Source organism: Canis aureus, chromosome 5 (assembly GCF_053574225.1).
Source record: "Canis aureus isolate CA01 chromosome 5, VMU_Caureus_v.1.0, whole genome shotgun sequence".
Lineage (NCBI taxonomy): Eukaryota > Metazoa > Chordata > Mammalia > Carnivora > Canidae > Canis > Canis aureus.
Genome location: NC_135615.1, coordinates 15,381,499 through 15,407,142, shown reverse-complemented (window position 1 = coordinate 15,407,142; position 25,644 = coordinate 15,381,499). Strand labels below are relative to the sequence as shown.

The window sequence follows — 25,644 nt, the reverse complement described above, 5'->3', positions numbered from 1 at the left end:
GCCTTCCATGTACTTCCAAACCACCACATTACATTTTGTCACTACCATTTCCATTTAAAAAGCAAGACTCCTGAGCCAAGTAAGTTGCCTGAGACCACACAGCTAGAACTGGCTGAGCCAGTCTTGGACTGAGGTCTCCTAGGTGCCTCTAGCCAGAGCTCTTGGTTATTTTGCTTCTGCAGTAATAGAATAAGGTGTGTAGCTTTTAAAATGGATTTGTTTTGCTCTCAGATACTCAAATAACTCTAGAAATGAGAGCAATCTCTTTTCAGGTTAGTTTTTAACTAAGGGCCTAGTAGCAACCCCAAAGGGAAGAAAACGTTCAGTTGTGTTAGTTCTTTCAACAGAATATCTTTTCTCTAACATCCTCCTTGGTGCCACAATTGTTAGTAGTAACGATGTCCAAACTGGTCACAAGTCTTAAGAATGAATGAATATAGTCTGCATTGCATGACAAAGCTTGGGAATGTTTAGTTGAATGCTTGAAAGGGGCAATTGTTGTATCTTGAGTCCAATTTAAAAAAATTTTAAAAATCACAAATGTTCTTACATTTCCAGGAAACAATGAAATTACATTTGGTCAATAGGTGTGTGTGTATACCTGGAAAAGCCCCCTCCCCACCCTGGAGTCCATACACAAGGCCTGTTCATATGGAGGGTTTATGGATTCCCAGGGCCAGCCGCAGTGTGCCCTCATGCATACTGGTGGTGTATATTAATGGATTTTTCTGTGGCTTCTGGTCATTGATGTAGCCAGAAGAGGTCCATTCTCACCCAGGATGGCATCTGAGCCATCTCAGCTTTATGGAGGGTGGAGTTAGTTTGGCGCCACACTGGCATCTGTACGCACTTTTGGAAACTCAACTCAAAATCGCTCATCTAGCACGCAGTGGGGTTCTGACATTAACCACCAGAAATGCGTTGTCCCCAGTGGTTCTGTCCTTGGGTGGATTTCCATTCACCAGTAATCTATGATCCACGCATGCTTTCCCCCCGTTAAGCAGTTACTGTACTTTGCAACTTAAATCCTTTTTCTTTCTTAAAGAGTTAAAGTTAGAGAAAAATTGGTGAGAGAGGAGAGTGCTCGCAGCAGCCCCGAAGTGGCCTCCGAGCCCTTCACTCAGAGGAGACATCAGCCAGTGTCCGTCCATTGCTCGTCCTTTCAGTCAGAAAATTCGGCCTTTGATAGGGTCTCCAGCAAGGCGGCCAGCTCCGTGCGACAGCCCATCCGCGGCTATGTCCAACCGGCAGACCCCATTCACACGGCCACTCTGGTGACCTCAGAGATCCCTGAAAACATATCAGAATACAGCTGGGGGGGGTCAGCCACCCAGAATGTCAGGAAGCCTCCCATCTCGAAGGTTCTAGAAAGTGAGAGAAGGGAGGATACTCCCATTCTCCATATTTGTGAGTCAAAAACAGAGGAAGATATGCTCTTCACCGAAGCTCTGGAGAAAAGCAGGAAAACACTTTTGGATTTGGAGGACCATGAGCTTATGAGAAGCCACGAAGAGCCCTCTGGAAATGAAGATTTGGGCAAGCCTGCTGTTAGCACAGTCACCTTAGAACACCAGATGGAAGCAGAAAGTCTACCACACCCCCTTGAAACTCAGCAACAACCCACGGAGAGAATTAGCAGACAAGAGATGGTTCTATATGTTCAGAGCGAGCCCGTGTCCCAAGATGCCAGGGTGACAGGCCACAGAAGGGAAGCATTTACAAAGAAGCGCAAGGTCCTCACCCGCTCCCTGTCTGACTACACGGGCCCCCCTCAGCTGCAGGCCCCCCTCAAGTGTAAGGACTCCACTTCCAAGCAGGATCCAGAGCTGCAGAGTTCCAGAGCCGAAGGGCCCCCCACAGAAGTTGGCATGCTGGACACAAAGGTCTCAGTGGCCCAGCTGCGAAATGCATTTCTGGAGTCTGTCAATGCCAGCAAGAAACGCGAACTGTAGGTGATGTTTCAGACGTCATCCTGATGTGTCACTTGCACGTCCTTGGCAGAATTATTCACTTCGCAACTTGTGTTGTGTCCTGCATTGAATCATATTAGCTTAGCTCACCAGTGTGCAGGGCAGCCCGTACAGGCAATGGCTCAGAAACTACCATTCTGCTTCTGCCTACTAATGGGGAGCTACAGTATTGGGTTGCTGGAATGTTCCGCCCCCTTTCCGTGCATGGTCGGGGCATGTGGTGGGATTTGGCGGTGTCTGGGCCTTACCTCACTGAGATGCATAAACCTCTGCTTCTTTCTCTCTCTCTCTCTCTCTCTCTCTCACTCTCTTCTCTCTCTCATTTCTCTTCTGTATACTCCCTCCCAATGATTCTAAAAGCCCATCCCGGGTTGAGAGGTCAACCGAAGGAGTTGGCTTGCCTACCGGTGTGGAGCGGGAGAGAGGGTCCCGGAAACCAAGACGCTATTTTTCTCCTGGTGAAAGTAGAAAAACTTCTGAGAGATTTAGAACTCAACCTATAACCTCAGCAGAACGAAAGGAATCGGATAGGTAGGCATGCGTGATGTGTAGTACCGTAGTCTAGGGAACGTAAAGGCAATAGTCCAGGATTTTTCCTACAGCCACGGTCCTAGTGCTGGTTAAACGGGATGTGGCGATTCCATCATTCTTCCAGCTAGTCTCTAAGAGATCTTTATTTGGCTTGTGTGTATGTATTTTTAAAGGATGCTGCCTGTGACAACAGTATCACAATACGATTTTACATTGCATTCGGAGGGTAAGAAATGAGACATGTTATTTTTCTTCATTTACTGTTTCTCATTTTTTATGCCCTCATTAAATTAGAATCCACCAGTGCAAAATTCACTAGATTTTCCAGTGCAAAGAAATAGGGATTTTATATTCCTCTTATAAATATCTGTCTACTTGTCACATTTGAGTTTTACCCGATTGTAGCCTTACACATAAAGATGATGAAATTTTTCTACAAAGTGATCGGTCATGTTTAATAAGTCACACTCAGTTCTGGTTTGTCTCCACGAGGTGTGCACCTGGCTGGGTTGTGTGCACACGCACTCCACCGTGTCCATTAACACCTGTACCTGTGTATTCACAACAAGAATTGTTAGCAGGATGATATTCTTTAAAAGAGTTGAATTGAATTTTTATTTTTATTTTTGCTTTTAGTTTTAATCTGATGTTTTATTTGGATCTTCTATTCCCACCAACTAATTTTTTGTTATTATTATTGCCTAATGTCTTTCCTAGGTCTGCTTCGCATTCAGAAATGCCAACCACTGAGGGCAAGTACCTGTTTTCCTTTTGCCACTTCTCTATCATTTCACCCAGATTAGGTTTCCATTAAGATTTGCTTTTTGAGAGGATGAGATTATGGAGCATACTGATTTCTTTTCTGCATGTTTTCTTTCTGTGAATCTAATAAAACCTAGTTGAGATTCTAGAGTGAGCTTTTCCTTATTTTTGAGAGAGAACTGTTGAATGGATAATATTAAACAAACAACAATATTAAAACAACTGATTGGCTAAAGAAGCAACTTTTTGTTATTAATTTATCGTTACTATGTAACAATAAAGAGCAATGCCTTTCAGAAAAATCTATTCTTAGACCTCAATTACTCAAATATTACCACAGAAAAATATTCTCCAGACTAAGGGTTGTCTGGCTAATTGCAATGGAAATTAGCACCTTTTCACTGAGCAGAAGAATGGAATCCCTCCAAGGGATTCTTATATTCAAAGGATTTCCAGGTCAGCCTTGGGAAACTTTTCAGAGACTTCACCTGTGTTTTTCTAATGATGTTCAGTTTTTATTTTATGGCTTTTTTACAGATGAAGAAAAGGTAGATGAACGAGCCAAGCTGAGTGTCGCTGCCAAAAGGCTGCTTTTCAGGGTAAGGTGTGCCGAAGTGCTTGAGGGAAATTGTCCCCCTGCTCAGGGAGGTGCCACTGCTGCCCCTGCTCCCTGCAGGGGGACCCCTTCAGCCTGCCTCACTCTGGCCCCTCTGCCTCTGGCTGAGCCTCTGGCAGGTGTGACCACCAGCTGACACCCTAACAGGTGTGTGCTTCTCAGAATGAAATGTGCCTTGCAGGAGGTCCCTGGGGTGGGGGGGCTTCTAGGACAACAAAGCAGAGACTCTGCTGCCCCTGTGTCCTTTCCTGCAATGTATAAGGATTCCTCATTATTTCTGATCTTAGGAAATGGAAAAATCATTTGATGAGAAAAATGTTCCAAAGCGACGCTCCAGAAACGCGGCTGTGGAGCAAAGGCTGCGTCGGCTACAGGATAGATCCCACACCCAGCCCGTTACCACCGAGGAAGTGGCCATTGCAGCCACGTAAGTCCCCCTCGTGACCTCTTGGCTTGAGCTGAAATACCTTCTTGCAAAAAAAAAAAAAAAAAAAAAAAAAGATTTAAAGATTTTAAATAAAAATGAAGTGATTGGGAGATGGTTTAGTTAAAAGCCACAGAGACATTGGTACTTTGGGATTCTCCTTAACCGTGGTCTCTCTGAACTTTGTAAAGGAGTGTGTTGCCCATTGTATCTCCTAGAAAAACCTCTTTTTAGAGGAATTTTAATTTTTTTTGGTCTGTGCCTTTCTTAATTTTTTTTACAGTGGAAAATTTAAAACATGAGGTTAATATACTGAGCCGCCATGTACTGACCACCCAGTTTTAAAGGTCAGCAGCTTAGTGAAGCTTGCTCTACCTACATCCTATCCACTTCCCATCTCCCAGTGTATTCTCAGAAAAACCCCAGATGTCATTTCATCCATATATATTTCAGCAGATATCTCCAGGGGTCTGGGGGTGTTTTTTTATTTGTTTTTAAACAATCACCAAAAAAACTAAAAAAAAAAATCCTTGGAAGTTTGATGACTTTCCATACTTGAGCAGTCTATTCCAATATGTTTAGAGTGAATTTCTCAAAGTAATTCATTCAGAGATAATTGCTTCAATCAAGTGAAAACTCATATTTGGTTTTTAGAAATTATTTTTGTGCTTCTCCTGGACACACACACGGTCTTCCTGAAGAAAGCAAGTTCACCTCATTCAGGGCATGGACATCCCGAGAGGCATCTGTGTCATAGCCCACACCTATGGGCCTGCTATTAGATTAGCTGCTTCACTTCCCTACCCAGCTGTTCCTCAACTCCATGTTGTGTTTGCAGATCAAACTTCTTGTATTTATTAGGAACTCTTAGCAAATCAGCTTTTTCATTTTTTTTAGTGTTTGAGTGGCTATTGTATATACCAAGAAGCAACTATCCATGAGAGCAAAACAGTAAATATAAACAAAAATTACCACCTTAAAAGGCTCCCCGAATTTACTTTGATGTGCTTATAGGTTATATGAGGATACTGATTTTTCTTTTTTACAAAAGAGATTGAAAACAACGTTCTAAAACATGAGCGTAATCTGCTGATTTACTAGTGATTGATACTAGCTTTTTCTCAAGTTATTTTTTAAAATCAGGACATTTATTCTGAAGTTAGAGTAAATCTTCTCCAAGCTCTAGAAATCTAATCTTATTCCATTTACTTTGCATAGCCTCCCTCTCTGATTTCCTAAGTTTGTAATTGCTTTTCAAATTCTTTGGTATTTTCCCCCAGAATATATTAATAAATATTTATGTACTGTTTCTGAATTTAAAACTATGTTTTCCTTTAATGCTTCTTTTCTTCTCTTTCCTTATGAATGTTCCTTCTCTGGCAATTGCTTTTAAAGTGAACCTATCCCTGCTTCGTGCTCTGTGGCCACCCACCCTGTAATGGCAAGACTTCCTAGTCCCACTGTAGCTAAGAGCACTGTGCAGCCTGCCAGGTACTGGATAGAAGTAGCTGCATGCAGCCCTCAAGGCAAAAGTCCTAGACAACAGATGCATCTCATAATCCTGAATGCTTTTCATGTGTTTGAGAAACGAATCAGGGCAACTAGTTGCTGTGGGAATGGGCTCCATTTTGTTTTGTCATGGTGTGTGAGACACTGCAAACTTCGTGTAGGCCTGCATGAGAAAACGTTTCATCTCTCTGCTTACATTATGTATTGGAACTAGAATCCCACTAACTCACTTATTCATTTGTTGTTTGTTTTTCATAATCATGGTCACCCCTAAGAAATTTCATCCTTCATCTAAAATACTAGCACTTAATAAAGATTAATAGGAAAATGAGGAGTCAACATGAAGGTTGAAATTCCAGTAATACCCTGCTTTGTAAGCACTTGTAGTCCTAAATACATGCTGGAAACAACCCTATCTGCTTCTAATGTATAGAGAGACAAGACCATGACTTTTTGGGATTGAGACAATATTAATTTATGGTGTCTGAACTTAGATGTTTTACTACTAAGTTTTGAATTGTGATGTTTTGAAAATATACCTTTAAGGCATCTAGATATCCCCTGTTTTACTGTGAGGGGCCAAAACAAAAGAACCAAAGATAAGATTTAAAAAAATCAAATGGCAGGGCAGAAATAGATCCCCCCCCCCCCCCCTCCCAGAAGCAGGGGTCTGTCTGGGGAAGTAGGTGGCCATTGGTCTCCTTGCTCTGTGCTACACCTCGGAAATATGTGAGACTCAGGTTGCCTTTCTTACCATCTTCATGATACCCTGGAATACTGGCTCTTTAGTCTGGGGAAACCCCTGAGTTGGTGATTAATTGGAGCTAAGACAATATACTGTCCGCTGGGTTTGAGAATTGGATTTGCCAATGGCACCAACCTACATTGTCATAAACCTTCCAAGATCTACTGTGACCAGGTAACGGGAGGTTTCCTCCTCCACCTGGAAGTTGGAGGGATTTATCAGCACTTGAAATGTCCTTTACTTTTCAAGTTTCTGGGACTTACAGATCTAAGTACCTTTTACAAAATTGGTAGAAAGCTGTGAGAGAAAATGCTGCACTAAAGGAGTGAAGGAATCTTTACAATCAATTGTGAAAATCAAAACTCTTCTACAGATATGTTGTTGACAGAACATAGTATTTCCCAGTTCTATAAAAGGAAAAGAATACCTCTGAACTGCATTTTTATTTATTTATTTGTTTGTTTGTTTGTTTATTTATTTTTATTTATTTATTAGAGAGAGAGAGAGCATGCGTGGGAGTGGGAGAGGCAGAGGGAGAGGAAGAGAGAGGATCTCAAGCAGACACCACACTGAGCATAGAGCCCAACTCGGGGCTCAATCTCACCACTCTAAGATCACGACCTGAGCCAGAGCCAAGGGCCAGGCACTTAAGTAACTGAGCCACCCAGGTGCCCCTGAACCACATATTTAGAGAATGTCTAGACGTGTCATGGGTAATACCTTGGGACTCTGCTTTATTTGTTGTTGATACCACTGATACATCGTCTCTCTAAGATAAGGTATATCCAAGCTGACTTTAGTTTCTTAAAGAGGAAATTCACTTTTTGGAAATAATTCAGAGATAAAGATCTGCTCTTTGTGAAATTGGTAACGCCTCCTCTGCTACTCATGGTCTTGTTAATAGCTAAACAGTGCCTACACCTGTCTTAAATATCTGAAGGGAGAAATCAACCCTTTTCAAACTTACATGACACTTGGAAGAATGTTAATATTCAAAATTTAGCAGGGGGCTTTTGTTGGTGTTTATCTGTGTTACTGAGTATTTATCCCTTTCAGGTTGCAGGCATCTGCTCACCACAAAGCCTTAGCCAGAGACCAGGCAAATGAGGGCAAAGATGCTGCTGAACAAGGTGAACCTGACTCCTCCACTCTAAGCTTAGCAGAGAAGTTGGCCTTGTTTAACAAATTATCCCAGCCAGTCTCAAAAGCTATTTCTACCCGAAACAGAATAGACATGAGACAGAGGAGAATGAATGCTCGCTATCAGACTCAGCCAGTCACGCTTGGAGAGGTGGAACAGGTGGGTACGCTGTGATTGAATTCTAGTTTGCAGGTCTGGTCTTAAAATGGAGGACCACGGCGTTGTCTCCGAGGTCAGTGATAAAATTAAGGTGATCTACCTGTCGACAGTGTTACCTGTAGGAAATTTGGTAATGACTTTCTTCCTAAGATAGCCATGCTGAGCATGTTTCTCTTTTCTTGTTTTTATAATTTGCGTGCTGAAATCATCTGGAATGAGTCCTTTATGGAGAGAAAAATAGGATGAACAACCTGCTTTTCACCCAGATGATTTTGATCAATGAGATGCATTATACAAAATATGTCTTCCTGCAAAGATAAGCCATGAAACGACACCAAATGTAGTAGTTCAGTTTATGTCTGTGTCAACAGATAAACTGAGATTCAGGGAGACCGTATTTTTGAATCGGCTTTTTGCATTTTAACTGTGTCCTCCCAGGTGCAAAGTGGAAAGCTCATTCCTTTCTCACCTACCGTTAACACATCTGTGTCCACCATGGCATCTACAGTCACTCCAATGTATGCAGGGGATCTTCGGACAAAGTTGCCTGTGGATGACAGAACAAGTGCCACTGACCATAAATTTCCTTCTTTGATGGAAAATTCAGATTCTCCGGTTAGAAGCATTCTGAAGTCCCAAGTCTGGCAGCCTTTGACTGAGGGCAGTGGAAACAGAGGAATGTTGAGAGAGCTGGGCGAGACAGAAGGGAAGAGAGTCTTGGCAGGTGGAGATGGTGGTAAAAAGTACGGGTCCTTTGAGGAAGTGGAGCCACCCTGTCCTACCCTGAACAGAGTCTGGGAAGGAGACAGCCATAAGGAAACCAAATATGCTGTTCCAAGAAAGGGTAGCCTGGAACTAGCTCACCCTCCCGTTGCCCACCTTGGCGATGAACTGAAGGAGTTCTCCGTGGGTAAAAGCATTGCACAGGGGAGCCCAGACTGGACAGATAGGCAGCCCTTTGAAGAGAAGGTTGACCTGGAAAATGTCACGAGAAGGAGGTTTTCGCTAAGAGGTAGGTTACTGCTCCAAAAGGTTTAGAAACCAGCTGGGTTTTTGGTGTCTGCTTGACTGGTTGAGTGTGTCTGTGATTATGTTCAATTAAAGTAGGAGGATGGTTTATAACTCATATCGATTGCGAATCATATGTGAATTCTCCTCCTCCCTGAATATCTCTTCCCCTTGAAGCTGATCTGGTCCATGGATTAATCAGTTTTTCAACAATAAAAATAGCTGGAGCTCTTTTACACATCCTGATAAGGATTCTTGCTGACTTCAGGCCACATTAACTCACATAACAGTCTTGTGTCAGCCCCTCTTAGGAGTTGATCACCCCAAAGGGCTGGGTAAGCACAGGGAATGAAGACTTGAACCCAGGTCTGTGGATTTCCAGACTCCTTCCACAGTCCTGTTATGCAGACAAGTAAGCTGTCCTGCCTGGGGCTTTAATTCTCTTTCTGCAGTTACATAAAATGATAGTGTATAAGTTACAATAGTGGTTTTAGTTTGTGATTATAGCCATTTGAAATGTAAAAGGATGGTTTTGGAGTAGGAGAAACATTCTGTAGTGTGTAGTTAAAGCTCACTTCCTGCATCTTGCACACAGGAAAAGACCAGTTGTCACAAAACCATTTGCTGTGTGCAGTAACCTACTGGGCAGTTTGGTTTCCCCGCAGAGTATAGCGTGCTGCAGATTTGCATAAATCCATGGAGATTGGGTAACCCCCCTGCGCCCACAGATTGAACTCTGCGTGCGGATGGCTGGGGGTGAGTCGCTGAAGGAATGTCTGCCTGGAGGAGTGAGTGCTGACGGTGCTCCTTTCCTTCCCAGCAGAGTTTGGGGAGCCTGCTTCTGAGCAGACGGGAACAGCAGCCGGGAAAACCGTCACCCAGACTGCAGCCCCCATGTCCTGGAAGCAGCATGATTCTGTAGAACCAGTACAGGAGAAGTACCCCAGGAATCCATGTGCCATGTTTGCTGCCGGAGAGATCAAAGTGCCAGCGGTGGAGGGCATTCTGGATTCAGCCAGCAAAACCATGTCAATTAAAGAAAGGTAATAGGATTGAATGATTAAGAAGTAATTCTATTGGGGAGGAGCTGACAACTTGCTCATAGGAAAATATCCAAGTAATGGGCAGAGATGACGTCGTGATCCTGGACGTGTAGGGGGTGGTGACCGTGAAGGAGTGTCAGTTCCAGACTTAGATGAGGGAAAAAGACGCAGACTTCCTCTTGCTTCATTTGTTTGGGGTTCCATTGTCTTTTTTTCATATGAAATTCTTTGTCTGGTGATGGGAGCTGAGATCCTGGCTCTTTCCCCATCAGACACATGGCTTCAAATTGAATGCATCCACTGCTTTGTGACTATGTAAAGTATGTGTTAGATGGAATGAAGATAAACCCATATTTGGGACATATGTCTTTGGGACTAGAATCTAAGTTTTGTTTATTCTACAGAAAGTGAGATGGATGACTCTTCTGAACTGGGTTTAGAAATTTTATATCAGATAATAGCTATGAAAGATTACATTTCAGTATCAAGTAACGCTCTAACCTCATTTCATTCAAAAGAATAATGGAGTATTGAAAGGATATGTTTAAATGGGACAGATACAAAGACCTGGAGGAAATATTTAGCCACCGAGGAATTAAGCAGCAAAAGATGTCATAGCGACAGAAAGACTGGCTGCAAAAGATCTCTATACATTTCCAGTGTGACAAGCACCATCTACTCTGCCCAGCTGGACCCTTCCTTAGCACCTCCCATCATTCAGAAGCTTTCTTTCTCTGTCAGGAAGTGGCTACTCTGATTTTTCTGAATGCATTTTGCACTCCCTAAGACTATATCTCAAGCCGCAATGAAAATTCATCATTCTGTTTTCAAGTCAAACTTTTTGAGCATGATTCATAAAAGGTTAGATAGATGGAACCTTTCACAACTGACAAATTAGTAAGATTGTTAAATCTTACTTTTGCCTTCACTTGTTTAAAATTCATAATAGGTGAGACTGCTGGACCGGACTTAGATGAAAGGGCTGATGTTACCCCTTCAGCTAAATAACGGTGATGTCTTGAATCAGGGAAGCTGTCTGGCCTGTGCTGGCGTGAAGGCCTCCTCCACAGACACCAGGACCAGAGAGATTCTGATCCCAGGGATCCTACTTCTGATAATCAGTTGGATGAGAAGGAAGAGACATCATTTAAGGGAATTAATGACAAATATCTCTTACACACAAGTTTCAGGTATTTTATACATCAGAAAATATTCCCAGGGTGAAATTACAGTGAAAAATATCAATATGCCCCCTTCTTTCACAGGCTCTTAAAGGAAAGTCTCCATCTTTGGGTATGATCTGTCTGCTGGGACTTAGGACTTTTGATGAAGAAGTTTTGTGCCTTTCCACTATGCAGTAAATCTTGATTTACCTGCCTGTTCTTGGTAAATTTGAGTTTATCTGTATCTTTCTGTGACCTGCCTGGAAGTGGGTTCAAAATTGGCTGTCCGTGCACAGGCATCTATCTTCTGGCCAGTGGGAGACAGAACTTCTCACAGTCTCCAAGAGACTCCTGATCCCATTCTGTTGAGAACCATGAGAGTAAGGAATATTTCAGTTATTGAGCTTTTTAAAAATATATGCTTAAAAAAGGATGAGGGACACTTTTTTAAACATTTTTTTTTTTAATCACAGATGGACTGTAAAAATACAGTTTTATTTTTTCAGGAAAGTACAAATAAAAGTACTGTCAAGATAAGGGGGAAAGATCACTGGCGATGTATTTCTATTAGCATCATTTATGACAAACATAGCTGCTAATTAAGGAAGAGAGACACTTCTCTTAGAAAATACATTGCCAGTGATCTTTTCCCCCTTATCTTAATAGTACTTTTATTTGTACTCTGCTAAAAAAAGAAAACTCTGTATCTTGACAGTCCATCTATGATCATTTTTCCTTAAGTGGGGCCCCGATCCCTCCCTTCTATAAAGAAAGAATGAAACTTGACCTATTTCAAATAAGAATGCTCTTTGCATATTATTTGGGCTTTCCAAATAATGTGAAGTATGACATGGAACGTTTAAACCTTATTTTAATTTCTGACTGTCTCATTTTACCAAAGGAGGGGTTTTGTTTTTCCAAGAGCCACAAAGTCCCACAGGGGTCAATGGGACAACCCCAGGTGCTCCAGCTTTCCTTGGTAGGTAGTGGGGTGAGATTCACACAGCCCCCACACTGGTGCATCAGCAGCCCACCTGTGCTCCATCTGGGAAACTGACCAGGGGACAGAAATGTTAGCAAGACAGCAGTGGTAGAAAGATTGTCCTCCTCCTGCAGTCATTTTCTCAATTCACCTGTTCTCTACATGGCTTATTTCCAATTCCATGTTCACATCAGACTCTTCAAGAGGTAGAGACCAGACTTTGAAGATTTCCCTCATCATTTCTAAAAAGTGGCATTTCTGGCTTCCTCAGCTTCGTGCATCTGTCTCTTTTCTGCTCAGGACGTGGGCATGTTGAGATGTTAAGTCAGTCATGCATTCTAAGGGGCACCTGGGGTCACCTTCCACCCTTGGAATTCTTCATGTACTACCTCACTGAATGCCAAAGGCAGCCCTCACGCAGAGGTGATGCAAACCCCATTTTGTATATGATAACTGGGTCTTAGAAGAGTGTAACCACTAAGAAATTACAGGAAATCCGCAGTACACTCCTCCTTTCGGGTAGGCTGGGGTTCAAGGAAATGAACCCAAAGGCTCCTTTCCTTTCTTCATCTCTTCTCACATCCAGAATGCCAAGTTTGAGTCATAAGCAGCACAATACTTCAGCTACAATTGGCTTTTTCCACTGGATTAATAAAATCACTATTTCATAACTGCCTAAATGATTTGGGTTTAAGTTGCCCTTGTTTGGGTACTGCTTTTTTTTTTTTAATATTTTATATTTATTCATGAGAGACACAGAGGAAGAGGCAGAGACACAGGCAGAGGGAGAAGCAGGCTCCTTCTGGGGAGCCTGATGCAGGACTTGATCCCAGGACTCAGGGATCACAACCCAAGCCAAAGGCAGATCCTCAACCCCCTGAGCAGCCACCCAGGCATCCCTGTTTAGGTACTTCTTTGAAAAACATTTTAAGTCAAATAAATTCTTTAGGGGGAAAACTTTTGAAACCTTTTTAAAAGTGTACAAATATTATCCACAGTTACTGAAGCAATCGTATCTGTACTTTCATATTCAGGGGAGGATTCCTTTAAAAGAGGCAAGAAAACCATCCTCTCACTGGGAAATTGGTGCATTAGGGCTTAGTTGAACTGCCAGAATGAGGAAGAATGTGCCCCTTACCAGCCTATAGTGGTCTGCCCCATAGAGGCCCACTCCTGCTTCCATGCCCCCTACAGTTCCCTCCACCCACTACCTGCTCCCCACCAGTCAAAGGCTATGTCCCTACTTCCTCTACAGGGACTGGAGGCTCTTGCTCAAGATTTCAGCTCCAGAGGGCCCCCAGATTTACTTAAGACTTAGGGACAGAGATGTCTGTCCCCTTTGCAGACTCCTTTTCTGATCTTTGATTTGTCCTCATTTAAAAGACACATGAGCTCACTCCTGCGGCCTGCAAACCAGCCAAGACCAAGATCTGATACAAGTACTAATCAGTGCTCGTCAGGCCTATCTGAAATCTGTGCAGTGCCTGTGATTCTCTGAAATGTGGGGGCATTTTTCAAGGGGAACGGAAAAAGAAAAACTGTAAGACTAAGGGGCACGTGGTTTCGTGTCCCACATTTGACCCAGCCCTGACTGCCGAGAACCTGCAGAGCCTGGTCTAAGCAGGCCGGCCTCTCAGACCAGGCTGAACACAACATGTCAGGCCAGCGTTCCCTGCTGAGAAGAGCGTGGGCCTGGGCAAGAGAAGCAGACATTTCCCCAGGCGGCCTTGGAAGCACACATCATGGTGGCCCCAGGCCAGGCCTTGGGGTTAATAGGCTAAGCCAGTGCCACTCACTGGGTTCCCAGCCTCAGACTAAGCAGATGCCTAGGCTCTCAACATCACAGCCCTGCAAATAGCACTTGGACTTGGTGGATGTTAAAAGTGCTGACAGTTGTTGGAATTGCATAGGCAGTAATTTATGTCATGTGTAGGAGCAGACGTTTCGCTCCTCAGCCCCCACCAGTGCACAGCGGTCTCCTTGACTCAGAGGGTCATGGGATCACAGGAGGAGAGAAAGGCGTCCCACCCTCCTCAGCTTGTTGAACACCAAGTAGGAAATCTGAAGGGACAGGAATGATGCATTGCAGTTTCAGTGCATGTTATTTTTAAGTTAGCCATCATTTACACTCCATAAGCTAGGGCTGGGTCCAAGTGCCATGTGGGCTAAATTGAAACATTGCTTCTTCCATGTTATCCTACTCACTCTGTAGTCTTTGGAAGTGCCAGACGATGACCCTGCCAACACATCCAGAAGCAAGATTTCAGGTTTTTGGAATGGATGAATTCTTTGAAGGCCATCTCGGGAGGAGGTGGGGGGGACAACATTATAAGAAAGCCAGGATACTATGCAGTTTCTAAAACATTTGGACAAAAATGTGTCCGGTCAGCTAACAACACTAGTGTAGAGAGACAAGGCACATATTGGGAAGCAGGGCACCCCCACCTGGGAACCGAAAATCCCTGCCCCCTGACACACAGCGTGACCTCCGTCAATGAAATCCTTGGCCTGTGTGTGCACTCTCGCCTCATCTGTCACATTGAGAACAATATCCAGTTTTTTTGAAACCAGTAGAGCATGAGTGGACTATAAAGTGATTATTATATTCCACAGATTGCTTTTTTCTAAGTCAGGTTTACGTTCCTCAGAGCAGACACCAAGGAAACCATATGGTTATTTGGATTATGTTTTCATTGCTCCGGATACCCAGGAGCTTTATTTTGAGAACATCCTCAAAGACTGTAACACAGTGTTTCCCATAAGCCCAATCATGAGGATGAATTTGACTTTTTGGATTCTCTCAACTCATTTGGGATCAAATCTGATTAAAAAGGTAGATGGCCAACAGGTCTGTGTCAAAGGTGAAGTAAGAGACAGAAGCTGGTTCTGAGACCGGTTTGCAAGGAGAATATGAGGAAGATGAATATCTCTTGTCACAAGATGGTAAATTAGAAGTACTTTTCCATTTGGGTGTAAAAATACTGGCAATACTCACTTTTTAAAAATCTCATTTATAGATACTTTGAAACCTATGAAAGCTCTTGCAAATACTAATTATTTTTTCATGATTTTACTAGGTAATTTTTTTCTTATTAGAACAAAACTGACTCATTCAGAATACTTAGAGAAAAGAGAAATCGTTATATAGTCTGAAAACATCTGAAGGCACTGAGAATTTTTTTTTAAGTATATGAACCAGCCCTGGTGGCTTGCAGAGTACTGTCAAATATCACAGACTATAGAATGTAGGGCTAAATGGAACTTTTAGGCAAATGGGACCTGTCTTAGGATTCTGACTCTATCTAATTGCCAACATGGTTTTTTTTTTTCTCTACAACCAATCATGTGTCTGACAACAGTTGGGAGTTCTACAATTCAGCTCAATTCTGACACTGTCTACTTGGAGATGACATCAGGTCCCACAGGTTAAGGGTCCCATCCTATAAGAATGTCCCGTAACACACACACATACACACACACACACAGATGCCAGGGGTAGGTCCTGGTTGTCTCCTAGACTTTTGACCCTATAGGCTATAGAATGGAGATTCCTATGACTGCCTCCTTTGATTTACTAGAGGATCCTCTAAACTCAAAGGTTTTACTTACTAGATCTCAAGATTATTATAGAAGGATAAACACAGGAACAGCTAGATGGAAAAGATGCCTAGGGTAAGGTATGGGGAAAGGATGTGGAGCTTCCACACTCTGTGAGCCCCATCCTTTTGGGTATATATGGAAACCTCATTACATAGATATGTTTGACTAGTTAGTCATTGGTCATTGATTCAACCACTATCCACTCTCCCCTCCACAGAAGTCAGGGGATGGGACTGAAAGTCCCCCTCCTCTAATCACAAACCACATGGTTGGTTCTCCTGGCAACCAGTCCTCATCCTTAAGTGTTTTCCCAAAGTCACCTGATTAATAGAAAGACACCTCTGTTGTTCCCATCACTTAGGAAACTCCAAGGGGTTTAGCAGCTCTAGGCAAGAAGAGGTGATGAAAACCGAGTATATATATTTCTTATTATAAATCACAATATCACAGACTGACACGGTGGTATTGTATCAGTTCTGTAGAATGACTGTGTGAGATTTTATCTGCTGTCACATAGCAGAAAGGAAGGAAGAGAAAGGAATAGGTCCAGAGTTTGAAGCTCCTGCTCCATTGGGGGAGTTCTTTTCTTTGTTACTTACTTTCCATTATTGACTAAATGAATAGATAAGTCAAGGTATGATTGTGTATAAATTTGTAGATGGAAGTAGATTCTTATTTGAGTACTGCAAAGTTTGGTTTTTTATTTGCTTAGAAAAACTTTCTTTAGTGGAGTCAGGAAAATTAGAAGGGACCCAAGAGACCATCGAGTCCAGTTCCCAGTATGACCAACAAGGAATGGAAGCCCAGTTGCTGGACCTGAGTTCACGACTATGCCAGAGCCAATGTGCTGCTTTGCAATATGCCATTTATGGACTTGTACTAAGATGTTTTAAAAGACCTGGCCTGGCAGGGTTAGCAGAGAAGAAAGGAGATGTAATCCCTTTTCCCCTCTAATCTTTACATTATTTGAACATCAGTTCAAATGAATTCAATGATCACTTTGTTTCCTTTTATCTTGCCCACATTTGTCCAACTGAAATGCCTGAGACTGCCTCATTCATCATAGGAGAGTGAGCCGGAGCAGCCTCACACTCCTGAAAACAGCCTTTCACAGATTGTAGCATCCAGGCAGCTTGGTATCAAGTCACTTCAGAATTGAGCTAAAGTAGGTTAGGTAAAAATCTCAATTAATTAGATTCTTTTTTGGTATATGGCTTTCCCCAGGAGGAAAGTTTGAGTAATCATTTTAGAAACGGGTTTGTAGAGAATAGTTTCTGTATTAAGATAGATTGGAGAGACCAAGTGCCTTTGGAGGAAAGGAGTAGGGCTTAGAAAGAAAGAAAAATGAAAATCTCAAACATCTTCTTTTGACTTTTCCTGAAAAGTATGCTACTAAGCAATTTTCAGTTTTTTAATGCTTTAAGTTTTCAAATCCATTTCTGCTAAGTTTTCTGCAAAGGAGTACTCCATCCAACTATAGTCATTAAATGTTATTTCACAAAGTGACCAGAAGGGGTCATTAGGAGACATTTTTCTCTGGGGATGGTTCCCTTTATTTCCTTGTTCTTAGTTCTTAACTCAAGGGCAGGGAAAAAAACAGACATATTCCTCTGGTGGAATGATGATGCATCTCTATCTGGCAGGTCAGATTTCAGCTTTGTGTTACAATCAACTTTAAAATCCAGGGGTGGGGGGCATCTTAGAAAATGGGATGTTTGTATTAATTTCCAGACATGACTTTTTTAAGAACAAGTGAAACTCAAAAAGATTAAAATGAGGTAGCCATGGTCATGTTTTGGCCAAAGACTGACTAACCCAAACTATGGTTGTGTTAAAAGGAAGAGATTGGTGCTGAACTCTTTTGGGTTGGCCTGTTTCTTCCCCCAGATTAGCGCTGTTGAAGAAGAGTGGTGAAGAAGATTGGAAGAACAGACTGAGCAGAAAGCAGGAGTACGGCAAGGCGTCTGTCTCCAGCAGCCTGCACATACAAGAAGCGGAACAGTCCCTCAAGAAGAAGGTAATGTTTTCCGTGTTGGGAAAAATCATTCAACTAACATCATGCTTGCAAGTGCATCAGATAGGCAAGCATGCCCCAACTAATTACCACTCTACAAAGCACTGTCTTGCTAGGGTACACACTGCACATCTATCACATAGCAGCTGAAACCGAGCAAAGGGGAAAGTCTTGAGATGTTATCAAACCGGTAACAGCACTGTGTCCCTAAGGTATCAGCAAGCAAGTTCCTACATTTTAAAGTATGTATTTTTACTTTGGTTTAAAACCTTCCTAAACAAAGTCAGACATTACAGTGTTATTAAAACCTTTATAGTGAAAATCTTTAATGGACCATGAGCAGTTTATAAGTTGCATATAAAATGTGGACTTGAATGTCCTCTGCTGAGATTTCAAACCGAAACATACAAAACGAGGGCATGCCTGTGATCAGTAATCGTTTTCATAATCCTGAGCTGAGCATATTTTACAATGAACAGGAGTGCCTTTTGTTGAGAATGTATAGCAAAATATGTTACAAGTGTAAATAAAAGTAATACTTTATCGATACTGACAAGCATTTCATCTATGAAAGTATCGACAGGTTGTTAAATTACTAATGTAATGATGACCAGCTCTTGACCAGTCAGTGCACACTTTCAAAGTTGATGATGACTTTCCTATTGCTTGGCCCTACGATTGCAAATGCATGTGCTGGCTGGGGACAAGTGGGCCACCTGTCACACATCCACTGGCTAACTTCTAGGGTCAAAAGTCTTCAAGCAGAAATGAAAAAAAAAAAAAACAACAACAACCAGAAAAATCCACCAGGATGATCACCTACACCTCTCTTAGCATCTGTGGAAGAGAGGAATTATGAATGTGGCCTTCATGCATTCAGAGACTTACATAAAAGGGAGGTGTCCGTATAGGATGGTGAGGTGGGAATTCTGACACCATTTTATATGGCACTTGTGTGTCCTCTTAGGTTAAATTGAAACAGCAATTTGAATTTTCTTTTTTGAGACATATATGCTATTAAAGATAATGACCAAAGACATTAAATTGCAGCCATTTGTAAAATTCTCCAATATAGCTGGATATTAAAAGCTTGTGTGCAAAATCAGGATTTCAAGAATGAGATCTTGAGGTGAAAAAAACAAAAAACAAAAAAAACCCTGGTCCCTCAATTTATCCCTGTTGCCCACACACTTTATTTGAAAGAGTCTTGAAATCATTGGTTCAATGATGACTTTAACACTCACCTTTTGTTGGCCATTTTGGAAGATGCAAAGAACCCTGAGTTGCTGACAGTCCCATATGGTCAGGTGAAAATTCAGATACAGATGTCATGCACAAAGCCAGCTAGGTTCCTCAGGAACAGTGAATGGGATAGGCGCCTTATCCCTTAGGAGATGGGGTAGAGAGATCATTTGAGCTAGAGGATGAGATCTGAACTACCTCCCACTTGACTAAGGTTTTCAGAAGGCAGAAGGTGCACGGTGGTTACTGTAGTTGCCCATGGTGGGGGAAGCACTAGGACTCTAAGCCAGCCTGAGGCCTGAGTGTGAAGGTGTGTCTCTGGGCTACTGGACGCTGCAGAAGCCACAGCCACAGTGAACTTGCTCTTCCTCCTCCTCAGTGACCTACTTCACTCCGGCCTGAGACAGTAAGCTCTTTGAAGTTAAAATAAGCCAATCTATTTTAGGCTTTGTAGCAGACATTGGGAGATCTCAAGTTCTGTTGAGGTCAAGTGGTTTTCACATGGACCCTGATAAGCCCTTGGCTTCTTACTTCCCAAGGGCTGGCAGTGTATTTCAGTGACACCTTCACTAGGCTCAGATGTGAGGTGGCTGAAACCTAATCTGTCTTCAGACAGTCCCCCAACAGCCGAGGAGTGCTTGAGAGACGCCACTGCTTGCTGGGTGTCTGAGCGCTGCCCCAGAGAAAGACATTCATACCATGGGGTGCGTGCAGATGGGATCTTGCTGCATGGGCTGGATCTAGACTTGCCAGTGGAGAGCTCTGCTAAGGGGAGCAAGCTCTGGAACATTCCATGTTTTCCACCAATGGAAGAAGAGAGCTGGTTATGTAGTCAGGGCATCACTTCTGGCACAGTTTAATTCATTAAAGGCACATAATTGTGGTTGCCAAACATTTTCTGCTTGCCTTCATCCAGCTTTTGTGTGCTATAAGCCCAGCCCCATGAATTGCAGGCTGGAGAAATGCAGAGGAGGCAGGAAACAGAGACAGAATTCTAGATAAATCACGTCCGCAGCCCCTATGAAAATCCTTGCTATCCAATAAAAATAGAATGTGAGCAACATAAGTAATTTTAGATTGTCTAGTAGCCACATTAAAAACAAATGTTAGGGGATCCCTGGGTGGCTCAGTGGTTTAGCACCTGCCTTTGGCCCAGGGCATGATCCTGGAGTCCCGGGATCGAGGCGCGTGTCGGGCTCCTGGCATGCAGCCTGCTTCTCCCTCCTCCTGTGTCTCTGTCTCTCTCTCTCTCTCTATGTCTATCATAAATAAATAAATAATTTTTTTAAAAAAATCTTTAAAAAATAAAAATAAAAACAAATGTTAAATGATGCCTTGAAAATCTGTAAGTGTCCTGTTTATATCAAAGAGTTTGTCCCCAAACAGAACAAATTTGTGGTGCTCTAACTGGTGTCTCATTCTGGATCCTCCCTGGTAAGAAAATATCTTTTGTCCCAGGAATAGATTTGGGGAACTAACGTAGAACTTTCTTTTCCTTTTTTTTTTTTTTTTTTTTTTTTTTTTTTAGAACTTTCTTTTCCCTACAAAGACTAGTCGTGTCTCAAAGAATACCTTTTTTTTTTTTTTTTTTTTTTAATTTTTATTTATTTATGATAGTCACAGAGAGAGAAAGAGAGAGAGAGGCAGAGACACAGGCAGAGGGAGAAGCAGGCTCCATGCACTGGGAGCCCGACGTGGGATTCGATCCCGGGTCTCCAGGATCGCGCCCTGGGCCAAAGGCAGGCGCCAAACCGCTGCGCCACCCAGGGATCCCCCTTTTTTTAAAAAGATTTGTATTTATTCTTATTCATGAGACACACACAGAGAGAGGCAGAGACATAGGCAGAGGGAGAAACAGGCTCCCTGTGGGGCGCCTCATGCAGGACTCAATCTCAGGACCCCAGGATCATACCCCAAGTCCAAGGCAGATGTTCAACCACTGAGCCACCCAGGTGTCCCTCAAAGAATACCTAACTTAACAACAGTTCCCTGCTTTGCAAATTTATTCTCCCTGAATCAAAATCAATTATTTGGAACTTCTGAGTACAAACCATTTATGTAGCTGACTCTCTCATTCCCCACAATAACCAGTCTGGGTTCTTTCTTTCCTCTCTCCTCTCTCCCTCTCTCCCCCTCCCCTTGCCACTCTTCTTTTCTTCTCTCTCCTTTCTCCTGTTCTTGGTTTAGTCCAGGGCAGGGCTAACCTGACTGCAGCATTTTTGCTTCTCTAGCATATATAATTAGTTCCGAAGATGGGAAAGCCATGTGGTTTGTAGATTTGGCCAGGCCCGCGGTGTCTGGAATGTGTGCACTTGAGCATGATGTGAAGACTATTTCCTCCAGGCTAACTCATTCCATCCAAAGAGCAAGAAAAATGAAGCAAAGTTTCCAAGCCAGGAGTCTCTCTGTTTAAAACTCAATTGCATTTATTTATTTTTACCAAGTAATTACTTTACATTTCAACCTCATTTTGGCATGTTTGACATCAAGGCATGTAGTGACTCCCATACAGTTTAAGATCATCATCCAGCATACCAGACTTTCTCCAGGAAATAAAATCCCTTTACAGAGTTTGCCATTACAACCCAGCTCTGTGCCTGTGTCATGGATGTGGGTTTGATAGCCAGCTGTGCTCAGTGACATCAGGTCAGTGAATCAAGCTAAGACCTGTGATATCCACAGAGCATGTTCTTGAAAATCCAACGAAGGCAAATCTGCCAGATTTACCTTCTAATTGTCTGCTGGCACTGACATTCCAAATCACAATTTAGGAGAAAGAAGTCCATTCAAAGAGCTAAGAGCCGAGGGAGAAAAAGACTGATGGTACGACCTCCAAATTCAAGATTATCGTCCCACTGATGGGATATGAGTTTACTTGGTGTTTGTGCCACCCAACCGTGTGAGCATGTGCATGCATCTGATTGAACCCAGGCACAAGATCCTTGAAAATGATTGTGACACTCTAACCCAACCCTATTCTTCCAGCACTCTGCAATATTTCCTATTTGTTTTAACCTGTAGGAAGAAGGAGGATTTGCAGATGATAGTGCCATTTCTAATCTGCTTTGGGTAAGCCTGACTCTAACATAGGTGTCCTCTAGATTACAGCCACACTTCTACCGAGCCATGTGTAATTCTCATCAGTGGTGGTTCCCTTTTAAGCTCTTGCTGTTTGGTTTCTTACCTGGAGGTCAGATGCCACCTCTACGCAGAGAAGAGAACTATCCTGCTTCTTTAATTTTTTTAAAATCATATAATGATGAACTTTAAAGACTTTAAATGAAAGATTTTATGTTGAATGCTGAAACTGTTGACAAAAGTCACGGTTCCCCTCTCTGTAACTGAATATCATAGAAATCGCAGTAATCTTGTCATTAACTCATGTAATTACCGCATAGAACTGACTCAGGTATATTTACTGTGCTTGTGTGGATTTCTGTTAGCACTCTAAGAAAACAAACAAATAGGAAGGACTGTCTCAAAAAGAGAACTGAAATTGCAATGAGAAAATTAACATTCTGGTTGAGAAATCCTGTATTTGTCTCTACTCCTCCCCACCCAGCTCTGATAAACCTTCTCTTTTCACCTCTAATCCTCTTGCTTTGCTCTATAGGAACCTGTATATGCTTCTACTTATTCTCCTGCTATACCTGCTGCCCATAAACACCTGTCTTTTGTATCTATTAATCAGGTGAGGAAATGCCTACACATTTTAAGCCTCATTGCAATTTCTGAGCAGTAGGGAAGAACTTGTTTCCTTTGGGGAAATAACTTCTTTGCTGCATTTCAATGTGTGTGTGTGTGTGTGTGTGTGTGTGTGATCGGTTTTTCATATATTTAGAGTCAGTCACACACATTCCATCCTTGGATCAGACTTTGAGGTAGACTTGATGGCATTAATTCACCTTGTAATCATGAAACTGGGTCTAGAGGAAAATTTCCCCCTTTAATGTCCAAGCTTTATATCCTAAGGGAAGTCGGAAGCCCAAGGATACACCAGAGTTCCTGCCCCCGCTCAGGGACAGTGCTATCTTGCTTAGCTCGATGAAGGAAGATGTGGTAGAGATAGATGGGTGTGGATTGGTTGGAGAGGAAGATACAGCAAGGAAGAGACCATTCAGACAGGAGCTTGCAGTGATTTTCTGGGATGAGAAACCACAGACCCCCTGCCCCTTAGTCTCTGTCTTCACTGTACCTCACCTGAACCCCAGCCCAGAAAGGGAGACCTGGCTTGGGCTGAATAATTCAGTTGGTGCATACATAATACATGATCATATTTATTTATTTATTTTTATTTATTTATTTTTTTAAACTATTTTATTTATTTATTATTTATTTATTATAGTCACAGACAGAGAGAGAGAGAGAGAGAGAGAGAGAGAGAGAGGCAGAGACACAGCAGAGGGAGAAGCAGGCTCCATGCACCGGGAGCCGGACGTGGGATTCGATCCCGGGTCTCCAGGATCACGCCCTGGGCCAAAGGCAGGCGCCAAACCGCTGCACCACCCAGGGATCCCCATGATCATATTTAAAGCTCAAAGTACCAGTGATTGTTTTTTACTCCCCTTGGAATGTCCCTGGTGTCAAAATAGCCATGAGAAGTGCCTATATCCAATTCATCATAAGTCCCAAATTCTAGCCTCCCTCCAGCTGAGGGACCTTAACCTAGTCATTTCCCTCTGAGCGCCTCTGTCTCCTCAGCAGAGCTGGGACTTTCTTACCTCCAAGGTGAGCTCTAACTAAAGATGTCATGACTATACTGTTCCTTTAGGACTAGGTGGTGACCAAACAAGTCTTTGAGTAAGAGGTACTGAGACCTCATTTCAAATATGAAATTGGCAGAGTGCTGTCATAGAGAGCAGAGAGAGCACCCCCTCCTACTTCATCTATATCTTCACCGTGGAAACTCACTGCATTTCTCCCTAAGGCAGCCTCTCCCCTCACTCGCCTGGGGTCCTCTGAAGCCCAGCCCTACCCAGACAGCAGTAGCCACCCTCAAAAACAGGCTGAAATCTGGAGCGCACTTGCTATTCTATTGCCAAGGGGGTTGGGGTCGGGAGTGAATGGGTTGTTTCTTCTGAATAAGTCCTATTAAACTCGAAAACACAAGATCTATTATTGAAGTCTTTAAATAAAAATTATATTTATTATATAGATACACACACATATATACATACTTTTAATAAGCTTAATTTTTTTTTAAAGGAGTTTTCGATTCACAGCAAAATTGAGCCAAAAGTATAGAGATTTCCCATATACCTTCTGGCCCCCTCCCACACACATATTTAGCCTTCCCCTACTACCAACATCCCACACCAGAGTGGTCCATTTGTTAAACTTGTTGAACCTATATTGACACATCATCAGTGCCCAATGTCCATAGTTTATATTTGGGGTCACTCATGATGCACATTCTCCAGATTTTGACAAATGTGTAATGATATATATCCATCCTTATAGTATCATATAGACTAGTCTAACTGCCCTAAAAACCTATGCACCCCATCTATTTATACCTCCCTCCCTCCCTCTAATCCTTGGCAATTTCTTTACTGTTTCGATGGTTTTGTCTTTTCCAAAATGTCATATAGCTGGAATCCTGTAGCATGTACCCTTTTCAGATTGGCTTCTTTCACTGTGTCATACGTACTTAAGGATCCTCTTTGTCTTTTCATGACTTGACAGCTTCTTTCTTTTTAGTGCTGAATAATATTCTCTCTCCAGATTATATCAACCACAGTTTTTGTTTGTTTTAAAAATATGAAACACTTTATGAATTTGTGTGTCATTCTTGTGCAAGAGGCCATGCTAATCTCCGTATCATTCCAATTTTAGTATATGTGCTGCTGAAGCAAGCACGTACCACAGTGTATTTATCCATTTGCTTACTGAAGGGCATCTTGGTTGCTTCCAAGTTTTGGCAATTATAAATAAAGCTGCTAAAATATCCGTATGCAGGTTTTTGTGTATAAATTTTCAACTCATTTGGGTATCAAGGAGCATATGTTAAGAGTATGTGTAGTTTTGTCAGAAACTGCCAAACTGTCTTGCAAGGTGACTGTACCAAAGTGCATTCCCACCAGCAAAAAATAAGAGTGCCTGTTGCTGCACATCCTCACCAGCATTTGGTGTTGTCGGTGTTCTGGATTTTGGCTATTCTAATGGGTGTATGGTGGTACCTCATTGTTGTCTGAATTTGCAGTTCCCTAATGACAAGTGATATGGAACACCTGTTTATGTGCTTATTTGCCACACATATGTCTTCTCTGGTGAGATGTCTGTTCAGATCTTCATCCATTTTTTAATTGGTTGTTTTCTTATTGTTTTAAGAGTTCTTTGTACATTTTGGATAACATTTCTTTATCAGATGTGTCTTTTGCAAATATTTTCTCTCAGTCTGTGGCTTGACTGCTCATTCTCTTGACAGTGTGTTCATAGAGCAAAGGCTTTCCTATTTCAATGAATTTCAATTTATCATTTCTTTCTTTCATTAGTGATTTATCTAAAAAGTCATCACTGAATTCCGGGTAACCTAGGTTTCTCTTCTATGCTATCTGCTATAAACTTGTCATTTTATATTTGGATTTATGATCCACCTTGAGTTACTTTTTGTGAAAGGTGTAAAGTCTGTGTCTAGATTCTTTTTTTTTTTTTTCTTGGCCGTGGATATCTAGTTGTTCCAGCACAATCTGTTGAAAAGTCTGTGTTATGTTCATTGTATTGCCTTGGATCTTT

At 42.3% G+C, this 25,644-nt stretch overlaps 1 protein-coding gene and 1 non-coding gene across 20 annotated transcripts in view; one reads left to right on the top strand and one right to left on the bottom strand.

Annotated features, from left to right (window-relative positions):
* The window catches only part of SVIL (supervillin), a 230,599-nt gene that overhangs the window by 163,920 nt on the left and 41,035 nt on the right, over positions 1–25,644 (top strand). For 9 of the 19 annotated variants that reach the window (XM_077896945.1, XM_077896946.1, XM_077896947.1 and 6 more), the window contains 12 exons: positions 1,046–1,948; positions 2,331–2,501; positions 3,219–3,253; positions 3,801–3,862; positions 4,167–4,306; positions 5,699–5,794; positions 7,614–7,857; positions 8,296–8,869; positions 9,686–9,908; positions 17,541–17,670; positions 21,931–21,978; positions 22,523–22,600. In XM_077896945.1, the coding sequence (XP_077753071.1) occupies positions 1,046–1,948; positions 2,331–2,501; positions 3,219–3,253; positions 3,801–3,862; positions 4,167–4,306; positions 5,699–5,794; positions 7,614–7,857; positions 8,296–8,869; positions 9,686–9,908; positions 17,541–17,670; positions 21,931–21,978; positions 22,523–22,600 (2,704 nt within the window). The remainder of the gene's footprint in view (positions 1–1,045; positions 1,949–2,330; positions 2,502–3,218; positions 3,254–3,800; positions 3,863–4,166; positions 4,307–5,698; positions 5,795–7,613; positions 7,858–8,295; positions 8,870–9,685; positions 9,909–17,540; positions 17,671–21,930; positions 21,979–22,522; positions 22,601–25,644) is intronic. The other 10 variants (XM_077896937.1, XM_077896942.1, XM_077896940.1 and 7 more) reach the window with 10 other exon arrangements.
* On the bottom strand, positions 24,664–24,768 carry LOC144314980 (U6 spliceosomal RNA). The gene has a single exon (XR_013380807.1). It is a non-coding gene; the product is annotated as a U6 spliceosomal RNA (small nuclear RNA).